Below are 17,824 nucleotides of genomic sequence, written 5' to 3' on the forward strand. Positions count from 1 at the left end.
GCGAACACCAAGGTATCTAGAGGTCTCCACCCTCTCGATGTCTAGACCCTGAATGTTGACCTGTACAGTCTGGGGTGTCTTCCTCCTACGGAAGTCAATGACCATCTCCTTCGTCTTACTGGTGTTGAGCTGAAGATGGTTCTGCTCACACCAGTTTACAAAGTCAGTGATGACGGTTTTCTACTCCCGATCGTTCCCCTCAGATACACACCAGGCAATGGCTGTATCATCAGAGAACTTCTGGAGGTGACAGCTCCAAGAGCTGTAATGATGCACTGTACGTCATGTAATTTCTCTTCCAGTTGCATTGTTGCATGCTGAATCTAAATGTATTTTCTGACAAACCAACGCTCAGGCTGCAGTCTCAACAAAACTAAAGTTTACTTACACTTACAAAGACCACGTATATCAGGGAAATCTTGAGTTTCTAGTGACTTTACAACTCTTCATTTTCTATGATGGAATGATTGAAACATGCATTGTTGTCACAACAAACACTCAAGCATTTTGGTTCTTTCAAAGATTTATTAAAGCAATTTTAATGTTTGGTTAAGTGTCCCTTGACCATTTTCACATCAATTAGTTGCTCTTGGCAGCCATCCATTCTTTTAGTTGTATCTTTGACCAGTTCGGCAGTTCAATTAGATTTGTTGGCTGTCTGACACAGACTTGTTTGTTCATCACAGACCACAGGTTCTTTATGGGGTTCAAAACAGGACTTTGTGGAGACAAGTCTTGAACTTGAATTAATTTTAGCCTGATTCATCCATTTCTTTACTATTTTTGATGTGTGTATGGGCTGATTGTCTTGTTGGAACATCCAACTGCTTACAAAATCCAATCTTCTGGCTGATGATATTAGGTATTCCTGAAGAATGTGGAGGCTAGCCTCCTTTATTATTCCATTTCCATTTACCCCTCCAAATATGGAGGAGCTATTTGGCCACATGCTGGTCATTGTGGCCAAATAAGTACATTTTTGTTTTATGTGACCACAGAAACTTCCTCTAGAAGACGTTTTCTTTGTCCATGTGATCAGCGGCAAACTTTAGTTGAGCCCTAAGGTGCTGCTTCGAAAGGAAGGGCAGCAGCTTTTAATTCCTTTTTAAAAAATGTTTTATTCTTGGTTGTCTTTTGACCACTTTTTACCATCATACTAACACCATACCAACAGGTAACATTAAAAAAAGACCATAACACCATTGTGTTAATATCACTGAGTGTCACTCAAAAGCTTCAAAACATGTGACCCAAGTGAAAAAAATCAAGCCAAGAAAACTAGGAGAAAACAGGTTATTAATTGTAAAACTGTTATTCTATGAGTGGATATTTGAAATAGCCAAAAATAGCCTGTAGCAAACAACTGAAGTAGTTAATTAATGACTGTATTAAATTTGATACTTTATTTTTATATTATGAAGATCTTGAAATCTTTAAAGACTCAGTATGTAGCTGCAGACAGGCCTCTCCCTCAACAAAGATCTAGAGTGGAGTGCTGGTGGTGGATGTTCTTTAACTTCATCCTACATATTCTTGATGTCTATGGAATTAGGCTTACAGCTGTTTGATCTTATAGTTTCTTGCCACTTTTCCATGAAGGAGTTTTCTCATGTTAACCCTTTAGGATTTCTGTAGCAATCACTTATTATGTACAATCTCACTTAAGCTGTTGGCAACTAGTACAGAAGCAGGAGTGAAAAATAAGTGTGTTAATGACTTGTACACAAATTTGTGCAAACCATTGAGGGTATTTACAAAGGGAAGAACCCTCTGTTACATCACCTATAGATTTCCTAGACAGCAGTTTTGATGCTCAGTGTGGTGGTTTCGGCTGTCACCATCTTGACGGTGCCTGACTCTTCCTACATACCACCTAACTAAGAACAAGAGGTGGAGCAGGTGGCAGACCAGGCAAATGTCTCTAGGCCATGGACTGTTCTGTGACAGCACCAACTTATCAATTAAAACAGCTACACCCATAATTATGCATACATTTTAGCCATAATACATTTTGAGGGGGTGAATTGCATAAAAGTTCGCCCCTTGCACAGCTGTCATGTATGGGGAAACTAGCTATAGAGAAAAAATCTATCTTTTGCACCACACTATAAAAATGTGTATTTCTCCTGTAAAGTTGAATATTACAATTTAACATTGGGGTCTATGAGGATTTAACCAGCTTTTGGCGCCTGCCTTAAGTGGACATTTGAGGAGCTAAAGTTTTTGGCACTTCTGTGTTGCCTTGACTTTTTGCATGGTGTCAGCCAGTGATTCACACCAGATCATAACCTATGCTTGTCTTTACATGTGATGGCTAAGTAGGTGGTAGAAGTAAAGCATACAACTTTTGTGAAAAGGGCTTACTGTAAATGTAGATTGTAGTTGGGTTCTAAATTGTAATATTCTGAAACAAAATATCTCTAGCATCTATGCTCTACTGTTCTGTGCCCTAACAGATCGATTAAAAAGCTAAACAGGTCTTTATACAATCCAAGAAATTGAATAAATAAAAAAACTAAACGTAGCAATGTGAGACCTTCAGTTCAAGGTCTGGAGATTTAATTTAAGAACTGCAACATTACAGTATTCAACACAAAAACATTGAGTCAACAAAATTTGTTAAAGGAGCAGCTCATCCAAGCGAAGCTTTCTGAAGATCAATCGCACTACTGGCTCTTGCTTTGCCACAAAGGGCACTGGGATGACACCCTGATCCAACTCCCAACCCATAAATCATTCATGACCAGCAGGGACACAGACAAAGCAGCCAGATAAGAAGGCAGAGCCCTGACATTTTCCTGCTGCACACACTGTAGATACACAGGAGACTGTATTGTGAAACATCCTCATTTTTCTTCGATCTGAGTTAAAGTCACATGTGAAAGTCAACTATATATCTAACTCTTTGTTTTAATCTCCATATATTTGTTTCCCCAGAACATGACTTGAAGATGAGCTGTCCTCAGACTGAGTTAGAAGAGAAGGACTGTCCTCCTCCGGAGGAATTAGAGTGTCAAATCTGTTACCAGCGTTACAATGTCCACAACCGGAAGCCTAAGATCCTGGACTGCCTACACCGGGTCTGCGCCCGCTGCCTCATTAAGATCCTGGACATTGCAGACAGTGCAGGCTGCATCTCCTGTCCCTTTTGCAGACACCAAACTGAGATCACAGAGTTTGAGGTTTCAGCGTTGCCTGACGATGTTAACATCATGTCCCACTTGGCAATGCGGGATAAATCATGGAGCTCTGACCAGAACAGAGAGGTGGTCCTGACCCCAAAGAGTTTTTCCTCCTCCAGCCCATCTCATGACTCCTCCAACTGCCTGGTCATCACTATAATGGAGGTGCAGAGGGACTCACAGCACTCCCCGAGCCAAAATGGCAGCTCTGACGTTTATGCTGAGCAGAGCCTGGACTCAGTATCGATAGGCTCCAATGGGCCAGCGGATCAAGACGCCCTGTCCAAGTTCTGTAATCATGTCCCACGCATTCTGGTCTGGCTGCTGGGCTTCTTATACTTTGGCTCACTGCCTCTAGGAATCTACTTGTTGGTGGTTCAGAGAGTGACTCTGGGTATTGTATGTGTTAGCTTAGTGCCATCAAGCCTGACAGTTTGCCTGGTCTATGGATTCTGCCAGTGCCTATGTCAGGGCATGTGTGACTGCTCCTCAAGAGGCTGACAGGATGGTAGCTGAAAATTGGTGGTCCTAGGACAGGGATGAAGACAGCTGCAGAAAATAGGTAATAAAAAGCCCAAAGGTGTCTCTTCCTGCACAGGCTTAGCAAGCCTAGCAGTCAGTTACCGTGATACAAATAAAGGGCCAGTGAGGAAAAATAAGACCACCTTCAGTGACTGTACTTTCTAAGACCTACTGCTGCAACTCAGATACCAGCTTGGTCAAGAGGAACAGAACCACTTATGAGCTCCACATTTTTGTGATGTACTCCTGTGACCTTTACATGTTCTGTGTGCTGTGTATGACCTAGTCTAGCATAACATTGGAGAGCAGACTTTTAATCTTGGGACTTATCTAACAATAGCACAGATAAGAGTCCTGGGCCATCATTTATCAACACTGTGTACCAGCCAATATTGTTCATCCTGGACAGGTCGCCAGTCGATCACAGGGCTACACTTAGAGACAGACAACCAAGCACACTCACATTCACACTTACAGACAACTTAGAATCACCAGTTAACCTCAACATGTTTTTGGGCTGTGAGAGGAAGCCAGAGAACCCGGAGACAACCCATGCTCCACAGGGAGAACGTGGAGACTCCGCACAGAAAGATCCCAGGCGTCCTAACCGGGACGAACCGGGGATCTTCTAGCTGCAAGGCGACGGTGCTAACCACCGAGCTAACGTGCAGCCCTATCAAGAAGCAAAAGCAAGGAAAACTAATGCTGTATGCAATTTAGGCCAACAGTTAAAAGCTAAGGCACCTCTTAGACTGACATCCATGACTTTAAATGTATTTGTCTGTTGACAAACCTGCTGTTATATTTTCACATGCTGGTTGAAACACTGCTCCTTAAGGCTTGTGTCACTGACAGGTCATATTGCTGGAATTGCAAGCAAGTGACTTAACAATTTCTGTGTAGTACTGAACAGAGCAAAGGATACATCAGGAAGTGACTGTCTATTTGGCTAGATCTTTCAGCTTTAAAATTCCAAACAATCCATATGTTGAACATTTGGAAAAGCATATTTTCATGCAATGCACATGTGTGCCCCAATTACAGACAGACGACCAATTGAGAAGTGAGAACTGACCACAATACTTTAGCTGGTGCAGTTGTAGCTTGAGCAGAGGTGTTACGAGGATGTTATAATCGCTTATTGAATGTGCATTTCTCTTTTTTTTTTCTCTCTCCTTTTCTGCCTCAAATACAGATGCGAGCCATTTCGGCTACTGTGCTGAATTGATTTGGCGCCTGTGAGGCATAAAGCAGAATCATATCTCAGGTTTTTTGCTCTTTCAATATGAAGAAACATAAGTTTCACTCAGATTCTCCTTGGTTTGAGTCTAGCAACACTGCTCTGTGGGATTATATGGTACCGATAAAAACTCAAAGACAAAATTTATAGTTATAAGATGCTTTCATAGGAGCAAAAACTACACATACTTTGCATTACTGATGTAACATCTTGATCACTTTTTGTGTGCGAGAAACACTGGTCCAAGTATAACATTTTGGCATACTGAACCACAACAAAATATGTAAATTATGATGTTTATTTTAACAATTGTTTAATTTTTTATGTAATTTAAGATGCTTTGCATTTAAGTTTCTCCTCTGGGTTCCAAAAGGTAATTTTCCATATCGCTCTATACACATTTTGTTTTACCAGAAATTTGTCTTCTGAGACATTGGAAATTGCTGCAACATTTCCAATAGTACATAAATGAAACGTTTAGACTATGACTTGCCCTATAGGAGCGTTTCATTATGCAAGTGGAACTTGCAGTTCATGGGCCTAGTGGTTTAGAAATTGTGGGTTTTATTAATTCATATTATTTTTGAGCTTGTTTGGACTAATTATGCACATTTGACACCACCTTTCTCGTACTCACAAGCACTCTCTATTTTAATAACGGGAGTCAATTTAGAACCCATTTCTGCACAATGTTGATAACTGAGGGACCTGGAATGATATTTTATTTCCCATTTATTCAACAATAAAATTCAGGAAATATTTCTCATCAAGTTGCATATTTAATTAAAAAAAATATATTTTTTTTTTTGATTAACCATTTCTGTACAATGTAAGTCCTGTTAATTGTTGTCTGTTTGGGCTCAATATATTATTTTCTTGTGTTTTTGGGTTTTTTTGTGTTTGTTTTGTTAATTTCTTTCAGCCACCCTTTCTTTACCAGTCTCTGTATCAATTCCTTTTGTGTTTTCCTGGTTTTCTGTCTGTGACACACTGACTGCAGTGCTCAGCTTAGTACTACACTACTGATTACAGATGCTACTAGACAATGAAATAAATGGAAAAGTATTTTCTATACAATGCCTACATGCTCATTTTTGCGTCTGCTGATTCAGTGGGATAATTAAATATCAAAAGTGCCACAATCAAAATGACTGTCTTGCCTGATCTGTCTCACCATGCTCAAAGAGGCAGGTTGCTGTGGTCATATTTCCAACGTATAAAACTATGAAGGTGAGAGCTTATGTCATATTTCACAAATAGAAAAAAAGCTGTGTCATGTCTGCCAACTTTCATCATTTTTTTTTACAAGATTTTCTCCAAACCATGACTACTGTGACGAGACAGAGGTCTGGCTGCACCACACTACTGTCAGATTGTCAGGTGTGAATAAGATGATGATACACCAAAGAAAAGAAACATGGCTCAGGCAAACCTGTGATCTGGTTATATTTGTAATGAAATGAAATGAAATTAACGAAAATGAATGAAGAATAGTTTATTTATCCCAGAAGGGAAATTCAATTTTGTAAAAGCTCACTTTTTTTTTTCTTTTTTTTAATACAACAATAATAATAATCATTCAGTCAGTCAATTGTCAGTCAGTCAGATTTGTTCTTTAAGGTGATGGCTGTCGGCAGGAATGAATTTCTGTATCTCTCTGTTCTACAGCGAAACTGACGCAGCCTCCCACTGAACACACTCTGTTGATTCTTCACTGTGTTGTGGATAGGGTGGGAAGAATCCTCAATCATCTTCATCATCTCGTGCAGCATTCTTTTTTGAACAATCAGCTCCAGTGGTTCCAGAGTTATCCCCAGCACAGAACCAGCTTTCTTGATCAGCTTGTTTAGTTTCTTTAAGTCTCTGGTTCTGATGCTACTGCCCCAGCAGATGGCTGCAAAGCTGATTGCACTTTCCACAACAGACTTATAGAAGATCTGCAACATCTTGGTGCAGACACTGAATGATCTCAGCTTCCTTAAGAAGTAGAGTCTGCTCTGACCTTTCTTGTAGATGTAGTCAGTGTTGCATTTCCAGTCTAGTCTGTTGTCCAGCTGAACTCCAAGATATTTGTAATTCTCCACCACCTCCACCTCCTCTCCCAGGATGTAGACAGGACTATGCTGCTTATTCTTGCTCCTCCTGAAGTCAACAATCATGTCTTTAGTCTTGCTGGTATTTAAGATGAGGTGATTGTTACCACACCATTTCACAAACTGACTGAACAGTTCCCTGTACTCAGCTTCTTGTCCATCACTGATACACCCCACAACTGCAGAGTCATCAGAGTATTTCTGCAGATGACAGGACTCAGAGTTGTACTGAAAGTCTGAGGAGTACAGTGTGAAGAGGAATGGTGAGAGTACAGTTCCTTGTGGTGCTCCAGTGCTGCTGACCACCATCTCAGACACACAACCTTTCAGTCTCACAAACTGTGGTCTGTTTGTTAGGTCGTCATAAATCCAAGTGGTTGTGGAAGGATCCACCTGGAAGTTATGGAGCTTCTCACATAGTAAAGCAGGCTGAATAGTATTGAAGGCACTTGAGAAATCAAAGAACATGACCCTCAAAGTGCTGCCTGACTGGTCCAGATGAGAGTGGGCTCTCTGAAGCAGGTAGATGATGGCGTCTTCAACCCCAAGCCCATTACGATATGCAAACTGTAATGGGTCCTGAAAGGCGTTGACTTGCTTGTTGAGGTGAGCCAGTAAGAGTCTCTCCAGGACTTTCATGATGTGAGAAAATTATAAAATGTATAAAAATTATACATGCAAACACTAAAATATTTAAGATTTTCAAGGGTTTCCAAGAGATGGAGGGGTATAAATTTTAATTACATATGAATAATGAACTCACATCTGCTTTCTCTTTATAGCACACACTGAACACACAATCCTTTTCTTTTCAACTCATATAGTGGCAACAGATGTTACAGTCACTACAGGTTAAAAACAACCACTGAGGGCTTAGGCTGGTCACTAAAACGATCATCCAAAAATAAAAAAAATAAATAAAAAATTAAACTAAATTTAAAAAAATAAATAAATAAGAAATTCTGGAATTGCATGTAAAGTGAGAGCCAGGGATGAAATAACTTTGAACTAACATTCCCTTCTCACCATCAGTAACATGCTGAAATGTGCCTTTAAGAAAGAGTTTCTCAGCAGCTTTAGCACTCCCTATGAGCTGCAGTGAAATGCTGTTAGAAGGGACTTTAGTAAATGTAAGGCAAAAAAGAGTAACAGCTGCAATTCCATTTTGCTGTTTTTCAGAGCCTCTGTGAGACAATCAGTGAAGTGGAACAATCCTATTGTGGACTTTTTTTGTCATTTAAAGGAGTGAACTCCATGAAGTCATACAAGCTGAGGTTTAACCAAATGTCATGATACAGGGAGTTGCTGGAGCTGAGCCCTAGTGCTAGTGTGAAGACACTGCATATGGCACAAGCAAAATCTTATTGTGATAAATTCTATAAATGGAATTATTGTTGTTGGGGTTCTAGTTTCGAGCCTTTATTTTGGTAATTCGATTTCCTGTGTGTTGTAGTTTTGCTTTCCATTTTCAGGCTGGGCGGGGCCATAGTCAAGGAGGACTCACTCGCTCTCTACCGCACCTGTCCACATCATAATCAGCACTGCTTTTAAGCTGGCTTCTTCCCATGATGCGGCGCCAGAGGATTCACTCCCCTACGAGCGGTAGATCGGCCACGCTTCTTCTCGAGTTCTCGGGTTTGTTGTTATTTAATTCCATGTTGACGTTTTTGTGTCGGCGTTCTCTGCAGAGCCTCCTCAACCTGACGCCTCTCCTGCCCAGTCATTTCGAGGCAACCACCAGCAGCAGCCCTCCAGGTTTTCCCCCACTGGATCCTAGCCGTCACAAGCACCCTCTCCACAGAACACACACCGCTGGAGCCCCCTAAGCCCTTTCACATCCCCTCACTTCCCCCTCCTGTTTCCTTGGTGTCCTCCCTCCTTCCCCTAATAAAAACCCTCTTTTAGCAACCCACCTCCCTTGTCACATTTTTTGGGTCCACTTCCTGTAAAATAGGAGCTCACTCCTAACAATTGTGGGATACATCTAATTCATTTTCAGAGGGCAGTCTGTTTACATTCCGAATTGCCATTTTTTGCACCACTACACATGCACGTCTTTTCATGGAAGTTTTCCATTCTGAAAAGTCACAACTTTGTAATGTGTACCAACCTTACTTCTATACAAGGCTGATATATGATTGATTTGACAAAGACAGACTTGTGCAGAATCAAAATAAGCAAAAACAGCTCATCACATGTTGCATTAATCATTGCATCTCATTGCGCTTAACTAAACTAGAAATAGTGTAAAGACTGGGCTGGCTCAGAAATAAGAGAGCACAGCAATATATACACACAAAATAAGATCCTGTGTAAAAAGGGTCCAGCTCTGGCTAGTGTTAACTTCCAAAAAAATATGAACTGGGATTGGCTAGTTCAAACTGAATTTGTGTATTTTTTTTTAAAGTTATTTTTTTGGCCTTTGTGCCTTTATTGATAGTGCAGTGAGAGAGAGACAGGAAAGTAGGGGAGAAGAATGGGGGGAGGACATGTGGGAAAGGGTCATGAGCGGGATTTGAGCTCATGACCTCCACATTGGGACTGTAGCCCTGTACATGGGACGCCAGCTCAACCAGGTGAGCTATAGCGGCGCCCTGAATTTGTGTATTTTTACTATTTGTTTCTTGTCTGTGCAGTGTTTAATAGTGACGTCAGTATGGGGCAGGTTGAAGAAAGGGTTTTTCCATACAGGCCTCAGCTGACACTCAGTTACTCATTTAAGTAACTCGTCTAAGAGCAATTAACTGGCAATGTGAAAATAATTGAATATTCTTACATGCAGCCCTGTTTTGATACATAATGCCACTACGTACTGATGCATGACCCATTTATCATATTGTGGCAGGTCTATGACAGTCAGCAGTTAAAAATGTATATTCTAAGTAAAGTTGAAACAATCCTTACAGCTTACAGCTAAATACAGCTTTATTATACCAACACAACACTTTGAAAGACAGGTATAATATCTCCTTTAAATGATAATCCTTGTTCATTTCTAGTTTCTCTAGCAGGGAATGAGGAAGACGACTAATGAAGTATAGTTGTCCTTTTACAACAGTCTCATCACCACCCATGGAACTCATATTCACACACACCTCTCTCCCAACTGTTGCTTTAGAGACACTAATAAAATTGTCAGAACTACTGAGATATTTTCCCTGCCGTGGCTTGAGTGACAAGAGCTGCTGACAGCTGGAACAAACAGACCATTGGCTCTAGAGCAAGGTGTTATACTGCCAGGCTCATTTCATGTTAGTGTTTGGCATACCAAACAAAACAAACAAACAAACAAACAAAAAAGAATCTTATTTCTATGGAAATTGGTGTGAACGATGCAGTTTTTGCCAAAGAATAAATAACATGAAAACTCACTATGTCTTTCAGTCTACAATTAGCTATGACCACCCTTGTGTAAAGAATACCCAAGTACAAAAACATACCATAGACATGGGATTGAAATAATGTTGCATATCAAATCTTGCGTCATTTTTCTTTTTTACATAAAATTGGCAGGTCTATTTCTTTCCATCCTTCTTTACACAAGTTTGTAGTTGGGCTCTCTCCCATGTCATCTGAGTGCTTCACTGAATAAAAATGCTGATAACCAAGTTAAGTTGTAGCATAATTAGTGACAGTGCAGCTAGACAAAGTTGCACATTTACTGTGAAATTAAGTAACTGCGATGTTGTGGTTACTTCAATTGTGTGCTCACTTGCTATAGTTTTTGGCCCTTGCCTGCACAGTTTACATGACTGTCTACCTAAAACTTCTAACGTTGTTTATGAGTTGCTACATTTTGCCAGACCACTGCCAAATGAAGCCTGCTTCACTATGTTTAAATCATGTCTGCACTGAACAATACCTGCATTAGGGTCTCAGTCCATAAAATTATCCTAAATGAAAAGTATATGAGTGCAATTCCAGGTGACAAAATAGTGCCAATTGCTTGTTAGGAAATAGCAGTAGTACAGGGGTCAGCAACCCTCTACATTCAAAGAGCCATTTGGACCCATTTCCCACGGAAAAGAAAACGCTAGGAGCCACTAAACCCTTTGACATCTAAAATGAAGATAACACTGCATATATCATTTTTACCTTTATGCTATGCATAAAAACTATAGTGTGTTGCATTTATGAAACCAATGAACTGCTACAGAGAAAGCGAAATTCCATTTCTGCTACAAAAACATTTTGAACTCTGGGAAAAAAATAAATAAATAAACGCTGGGTTGAAGGTTACTTTCAAATAAAATACTCAATGTCTATTCGAATCCTCCTCGTATTTATGAAATTGTCGTGTCTGTCAAGTTTCTGTTCATGTGTGCACATTTTATGTCTTGTCTTTTCTGTTATATTTTGAAATCACTAACCGGTTGTCTCTCTCCTAGATTTACTTCCTGCACCTGTCTCGTCACACCTGCTCCCTGATGGCTTTCCCTCACCTGTTTCCCATCTCCCCTCATTACCTTGTGTATATTACCTTACGGGTCTCACAGTCTTCGTACCAGCGTTGTTCATAGTCATAGTCATAGTCTGCTTTGTTACGCCCTTGCTTCTGTTTTTGGACCTTGCCTTTCACCTCTCATTTTTTGGATACCTCTGCCTGTTTTGACTGACCTTCTGTGTACCAAACCCTGACCGGTAATAAACCTGCCTTTTTGCCTGAACCCTGACTATGTCAAGGATTTGCATCCGCTCGTTCTGATCTGTGTGAGTTCTTGACAGAAACAGAAAGGCGAACTTAAATAATTCACCTGCAGCAAAGTAAAAATGCCGTCTGGTTGTCCTGCTGACTGCAGCTGGGACTGCTGACCAGACTCCTGACCGCCTGGGAGCGCTTTGGGATGGGAGGAGCTCACGGAAGCACCGCTGCTCACTGAGGACAGTAACTGCAGAATGATATGTTTTTGCCATGTCAGAGTCTCCAAAACACCAGAAAAGTCTCCAGTCACACCAGAAAGAGTCGCTAGATGTGTCACTAGTCGCTTTTGACAAAAAAAGTCACCAGATGAATTTGGAAAGTCGCCAGATTTAGCAAGAAAGTCACAGAGTTGGCAATACTGCGCATACCCGCAGGTGTCGCACATCGGAGGTTGTGACACATATTTTGCGCTACAAAAAATTAAACACGTTTTATTTTAATGTTACAATTACATTTTAAAAACGAAAAAACTAAAATAAAATAAATTTAAAGTAAATACTCTTTTATTTTCCAAAGCCACAAGGTGCCACAGCAGAGGGATCAAAGGGCCACATGCTGCTCCGGAGCCGCGGGTTGCACTAGTTGTATCAGCAGCAGTAATAGAGCATAACAGAAAGTAATTCGGAGCACAAATACTACTAACGCATAACAGTATCAGAAGAACACTCAAAAAACGGTAGACCAGAGCCCCGTTGAACCCCACCTGAGAGATGGTGATCTGAGGCACACAACTGTTCATCAATTTATGCTTTCTGAAAGGTGGAGACTGATAGTCGCTGGTTTATCAACTGCAGTAGAGTGGGCTGATCAACAGGAACTACATTTGAGGACAACTGTGAGCACAGTAAACTGAAAATGTTGTGTTTGAGACAGCAGCTGAGCCAAATGTGTATCTTTTGAAGTTTGCTCTGCAAAGGGGGCGAAGCTCGAATTGACCTGCTTACCATATAGCAGAGTAGCTGTAGGGAATCGGTTCCTGGCAGACAAGTTTGGAACAGAATATACAGAACTTCTTGGAATTTTAATAGCTCTGTTTACTTCATGTATGCAAGACCAAACCCAAGCATGATACTCGAGCGATAAAATTCTTCCATAGTCAAACAGGCCTTTCGGAAGAATTAATTGCAGTGTGAAACTGATGTTTGAGGGAACTTACTTTGACCTCTTCCTGTAGCTTTCCAAATCGAACTGTGCCGTTCAGAACTCTGCTGATGAATCCCTGCTTTTCCTGCTGAAGAGCCGAAGCCTAGGGAGGTAGACAGGGAACACGAGGGGTTACTGATCTAAGGCACAGTGGGAGGGCAGCACGCACATTTGGATAAAGAACGTGAGAGATCATGGGAGAGCTGAACAGAGGAAAACCAGGAAAGACTTTAAAGTGTGTAGCCAATTTACAGTAGTGCTGTTCAGCAGAATGGGTGAAGCACAAACACGGCTACATTCAGGCCGTTTTCCATTTTATCAATAAAATATTTTTGGTAAGAAAATGAGAATAGCATATTTTTTTTAAAAAAAGGGCAATAGCTATGAGCTCCCATCTAATCCTTTGGTAATAAAAAGTGAGCGTTGGCTTCCTATGAAATGTATTAATTTTCTGTTCGTAGTCATCTTGGTTTTGTTTATTGCACTGTGGCAAAAGAGTGTCTGTGAACAGCCTATACAAAAATCTACTTAATTTTGCAACCAACTGACATCTCAGAGTGTACCTGATGCCACCTTCCTGATGTACTGGTTTTTCAAAGGTGGCTGTGGTGGTGTATAGTGGAACTTATCTGTGTGTTGTGTGTGCATGTAAGCACTATGATGTGCAGTGCCAAATCTTTCTACAGTATCAGTAGCATCAGTAGTACCGTGTGTAATAGCTGGTCTCTCTCCTGGGAAATGTGCTCTGCCACAGAAATGACAGCTCCCAGGTAATGCCGAGTCTTTTCTTCCTTCAACACACACTCGTCCTTTTGTTGCTTCAGTACACTCATCCTTCTCTCAACCTTCCTGATTGAGGGGATGACAGCAGTGAGGAAGGGAAAAGGTAAAAGAGAATTAAAGACAAAGGAAGAGAAACATGGAGAGAAAGAAAAAGAACGACACAGAAAAGGGGGTTTAGGAGAAAATATAACGTGGGTTAAGGGAAAGGAATGGGGTAGATGGAGAGGTTGAAAACACAGAACAAAAAGAGAGTCAAGGAGTTAACTGGATGATATCTTGAGACCTTGCCATCTGCACAAGGCGGGTGAAAACATTGTTGGTTAATCAAACACCTTCTGACAGTCTTCACACTTCAAATTGAGAAAGTCCACATTGATCTCAGTTCAAGTCTATAGGGAGCAGAGGAAGATTCCAGACCAGAACATATTTTTATCTCTGACAAAAATAAATCAGCACTGGAAAATAACCTGATCTGAGCTACGGTAAGATGTCTAACGTTGTTGGAAAGCCATTCCAACAACTTCACTTTATATCTGTCCAGTGTGTTGAAGGCTGTAACATTGCCCGCCAAGCATTAATAGTTTCAAAATAATATTTAATGTACTTGGATTGTAATAACATATGTTTAGACAAGAGGTCAACTCAGGACATTTAAGGAAATATGAATCGAACACAGAAGTAGAGCCATAATAGAGCTAAATATGTAAAAACACCTGATCGATGGACAGTTGGTGTATACGAGTTTTACATAACCACATTGTAATGCAATAAGTTTTGCATATATATTTTAGAATCAAATACAAAAAGAAAGGTTAATTGATTTTACTTCACAGAATACATCAATATGCGAACATACAAACATTTTGTATCTTTTGCACAAAATTAAGTCTTAAGCAAAAACCTTTTCATATTTTAAAATTTCACAAATCAAATTAAGCCTCATCCGTTGTACCATAAATAAACTTTTGTCCTGAGTGCTACTGAACATTAAAAAAATAAAAATAAAAATCAATCAAGTATCTGTGTCCCACTGGGACGCAACAGGTTTTATGTGTGAGATGAAAGCAGACAAAGACACTGTATACTACCTGTTAGCTTGTCTGCAGAGCTCCAGTTCAGCCTCCTTTCTCTGGATATCAGAAGTCAGGTTGGCTTTATCCAGAGCCAGACTCCTATTTTCCTCCTGTAGACTGGACACTCTAAGAAGCAATTCGTCCATTTCCCTCTTATTACTGTTCTCCTGCTGCTCCAACTGTCTGAGAGTCAAGAATAGACTTTACAGAATACCATAACACAACATCTGGTACTTGATGATCACTTTTCAACAAACTACATCTAATCATATGATTGTCCAAAACCATGGTCTCCTCATTTCAGCTTTTGTCATACTTGATGTATGTACTTGGTGTTATGTAAAGTATGTGTAACCATCTTCCATTTTTGCTGTTATACAGCATTCAGTTGTTGAGAAAATTGAGCTTTATCAATGATTTCTGTATGATGGCAGATTAAACAGGTGAACTACACAACAAACTATAGATGCAACATACAACCTAAAGATGTTTGTCTAAGCTTAACCTTCCTCTCCAGTCATGGATTTGAACCATAAAGACTCATCTCTCTGTGTCAAAGTTACATATTTAGATGTTTTATTTTTCCATTTAAAATGTCTTAGATTGGCAGTCTCCAACCTTTTTTCCACCATGGACCAGTTTCAAGCAAGACAATTTTCTATGGACCAGTCATTGTGCACATAACAAATGATTGTTTTTTCTATTAAAAAAGTGGCATAAACTAATAAAATTACTTTTTATTACAAAATATGAATTTACTTTATCTTCTGTCTCAGCATCAAGTCTCTCCCTCTTTTCAAAGAAGCTCTCCAGAGACGTTTGGTTTGATTCATTTTGGCAGCATTTAGACTGACGGCTCCATTTAAAGGCTGGGCAGGAAAACTGACAGTGAAGTGATGGGAAACAGGAAGTGACAGGAGAGAGGCTAGCCATTTTTCAAAATTAAACACCCTGCAGACTCTGCCAGAAATAAAACAAACCAATAAAACGCTTTTATTTTTTCTGTGCAGCCTGGTACCAAATGACCCACGGCCCGGTACCGGTCTGCGGCCCGGTGGTTGGGGGCCGCTGTCATAGATAAAATTCTACACCAGTACTTCCTCTACAATGTGCAGACCTACAAAGTCCCCACCTTTCTCACACTGATACCTCTCCACTCACAGCAGCTTGAACCCAACTGGCTCACCTACAACTCTGCTCAAATGCTGTGAAACTACTTTACACTACAATGGCATAGAGTGACATTGGAGCAGTTCAGCAATACATGTTTAAAGTAGAAACTGCTTCTGAAGAAGAATAATGATGAGGAAAGTCCCTCAATGGGAAATGGTTCCTTAGGATTGTTACATATGAAACCTGGATGTCCAAATCTGCAGCTTCAAATATGGAAATACTCAACAATGGCATTTATTGCTTTTTTCACTCAGGTCTTTAGGCACATCAAAAACGCCAAATAAATAAATAAATAAATGAATAAATGAATGAATGAATGAATGAATGAATGAATGAATGAATGAATAAATTTGTATTTTGCAGAAAGCAAATAACCGAAGCAGTCTTTCTTGTCTGTCCAAGATTATGGAGGAGTCATGTACAGAAACGCCTTTATTTCCACCCTGAATACTTTAGATTTAGTTTACCACTTAGTTCTCAGATTCATCACCTGTGGCAGCTATTCCACTCATCACTGCTTACTGTATAAGAACGCTGGCTGGCCACCTTTAGCAGCAAGGCCAAACAGGCATTGGTTTCTGTTTATCTAGAAAACATTGATTGGCAAAATGCCACAACAGATAACTTTCTTGTTAAATTCATCCCAAATTAACTATTCAACTCGCTCAAGCTGTTAGCTAACAATCAAAGTCCCACGTGCCTACACTACAGGTGGTATAAATGCTTCCAGTTTTTTAAGTGCACATAGTTAGAACATACTGCAGAAAATGATAAGGCTTGGTGCAACCATATCTGTTGACTAGTTTAAATCCAAGATAACACACTATACTGCCTTGGAGTGTGTTTGTTTTTAGCTGTGCTCCTTTCTTTGTTGTCTCATCAATTGGCGCCTTTTTATCCTGTTGACTATACTGTCGACATCATTGTAAATGAGGGCTTGCCCTCAATAATTCCTCAAGATTTAAATAAATGTTGAATGAATGAATGATTGATTTATCTGATACAAATCAATTGTAAACTGAAACAATGATAAACAAAGGTAACTTTACTCCCTTCATAACACACAGTAAGTAAGAATGTGTGTGGCTAATACAAAGTGTTTAATGTTCAGTTCTTCTCTTTCTTGTTCAGTGGAAAATAACTATTCTAATACTGACTAACAAATCTTTCAGAGGCACAAATAATTAATAAAATAAGAGAGCTGCGGTACCTTCGGAGTTTCCCAGCAATGTTGCAGTGTTCATCCCAGGTGACAGCATCCTTCAGGCGAGCCTGCACAACTTCAACCTCCTTCGTATGTTTACGCATCTCCCTCCTGCTCTCTTCCAGTTCCTCCAGCAAACGCTGTTTTTCCACTTCTAACAGCATTAGCTGCTTAGACACCTTTGTTACTACAGGCAGAATGAAAAAAGGAGAAGGAAAATACATTATAATAATCAGTTGAAGCAAAATCAGAACAGAACCAAGAAAGGAAAGCAATGCCACAGTGAACAAGAGTCATGTAGAACAGGGGTGTCCAATCCTGGTCTTCGAGGGCCACAATCCTGCATGTTTTAGATGTTTCCCTGATTCAAATAATCAGCTCATCATCAAGCTCTGCAGAAGCCTGATAACGATCCTGATCATTTGAATCAGGTGTGTTGGAAGAGAGAAACATCTAAAACATGCAGAATTGTGGCCCTTGAGGACCAGGATTGGACACCCCTGATGTAGAAGGTCCAAAATTCCTCTAGTTGTGTACTTTTTCCAAGATTTTCTCTTCAACTTTTATTTTTATGTTTTTGGTTTTTTTTTGTTCACTGAATTTATTCATTTTACACACTTCCACGTCTTTCAGTCTTTCACCATACCCAATACCTTCAGAGCGGTGCTTCCTGTGATTGGTCTTGGCCTTAGCATTCTGAGCCTCAAGC

The 17,824-nt window shown here is 40.1% G+C and overlaps 2 protein-coding genes across 2 annotated transcripts in view; one reads left to right on the forward strand and one right to left on the reverse strand.

The window, feature by feature from the left end:
* The window catches only part of LOC103369239 (E3 ubiquitin-protein ligase RNF182), a 33,101-nt gene extending 29,061 nt beyond the window's left edge, over positions 1-4,040 (forward strand). Inside the window, exon 2 of the mRNA XM_008297907.1 lies at positions 2,938-4,040. Within this exon, the coding sequence (XP_008296129.1) occupies positions 2,938-3,683 (746 nt within the window). The 3' untranslated portion in view covers positions 3,684-4,040. The remainder of the gene's footprint in view (positions 1-2,937) is intronic.
* The window catches only part of cep89 (centrosomal protein 89), a 73,529-nt gene that overhangs the window by 42,766 nt on the left and 12,939 nt on the right, over positions 1-17,824 (reverse strand). Inside the window, exons 13-16 of the mRNA XM_008297918.1 lie at positions 17,122-17,302; positions 14,754-14,921; positions 13,590-13,731; positions 12,896-12,985 (exon numbers count right to left, since the gene is read on the reverse strand). Of these exons, the coding sequence (XP_008296140.1) occupies positions 12,896-12,985; positions 13,590-13,731; positions 14,754-14,921; positions 17,122-17,302 (581 nt within the window). The remainder of the gene's footprint in view (positions 1-12,895; positions 12,986-13,589; positions 13,732-14,753; positions 14,922-17,121; positions 17,303-17,824) is intronic.

This window comes from Stegastes partitus, unplaced genomic scaffold (genome assembly GCF_000690725.1).
Source record: "Stegastes partitus isolate 25-593 unplaced genomic scaffold, Stegastes_partitus-1.0.2 Scaffold27, whole genome shotgun sequence".
NCBI classification, from domain to species: Eukaryota; Metazoa; Chordata; class Actinopteri; family Pomacentridae; genus Stegastes; species Stegastes partitus.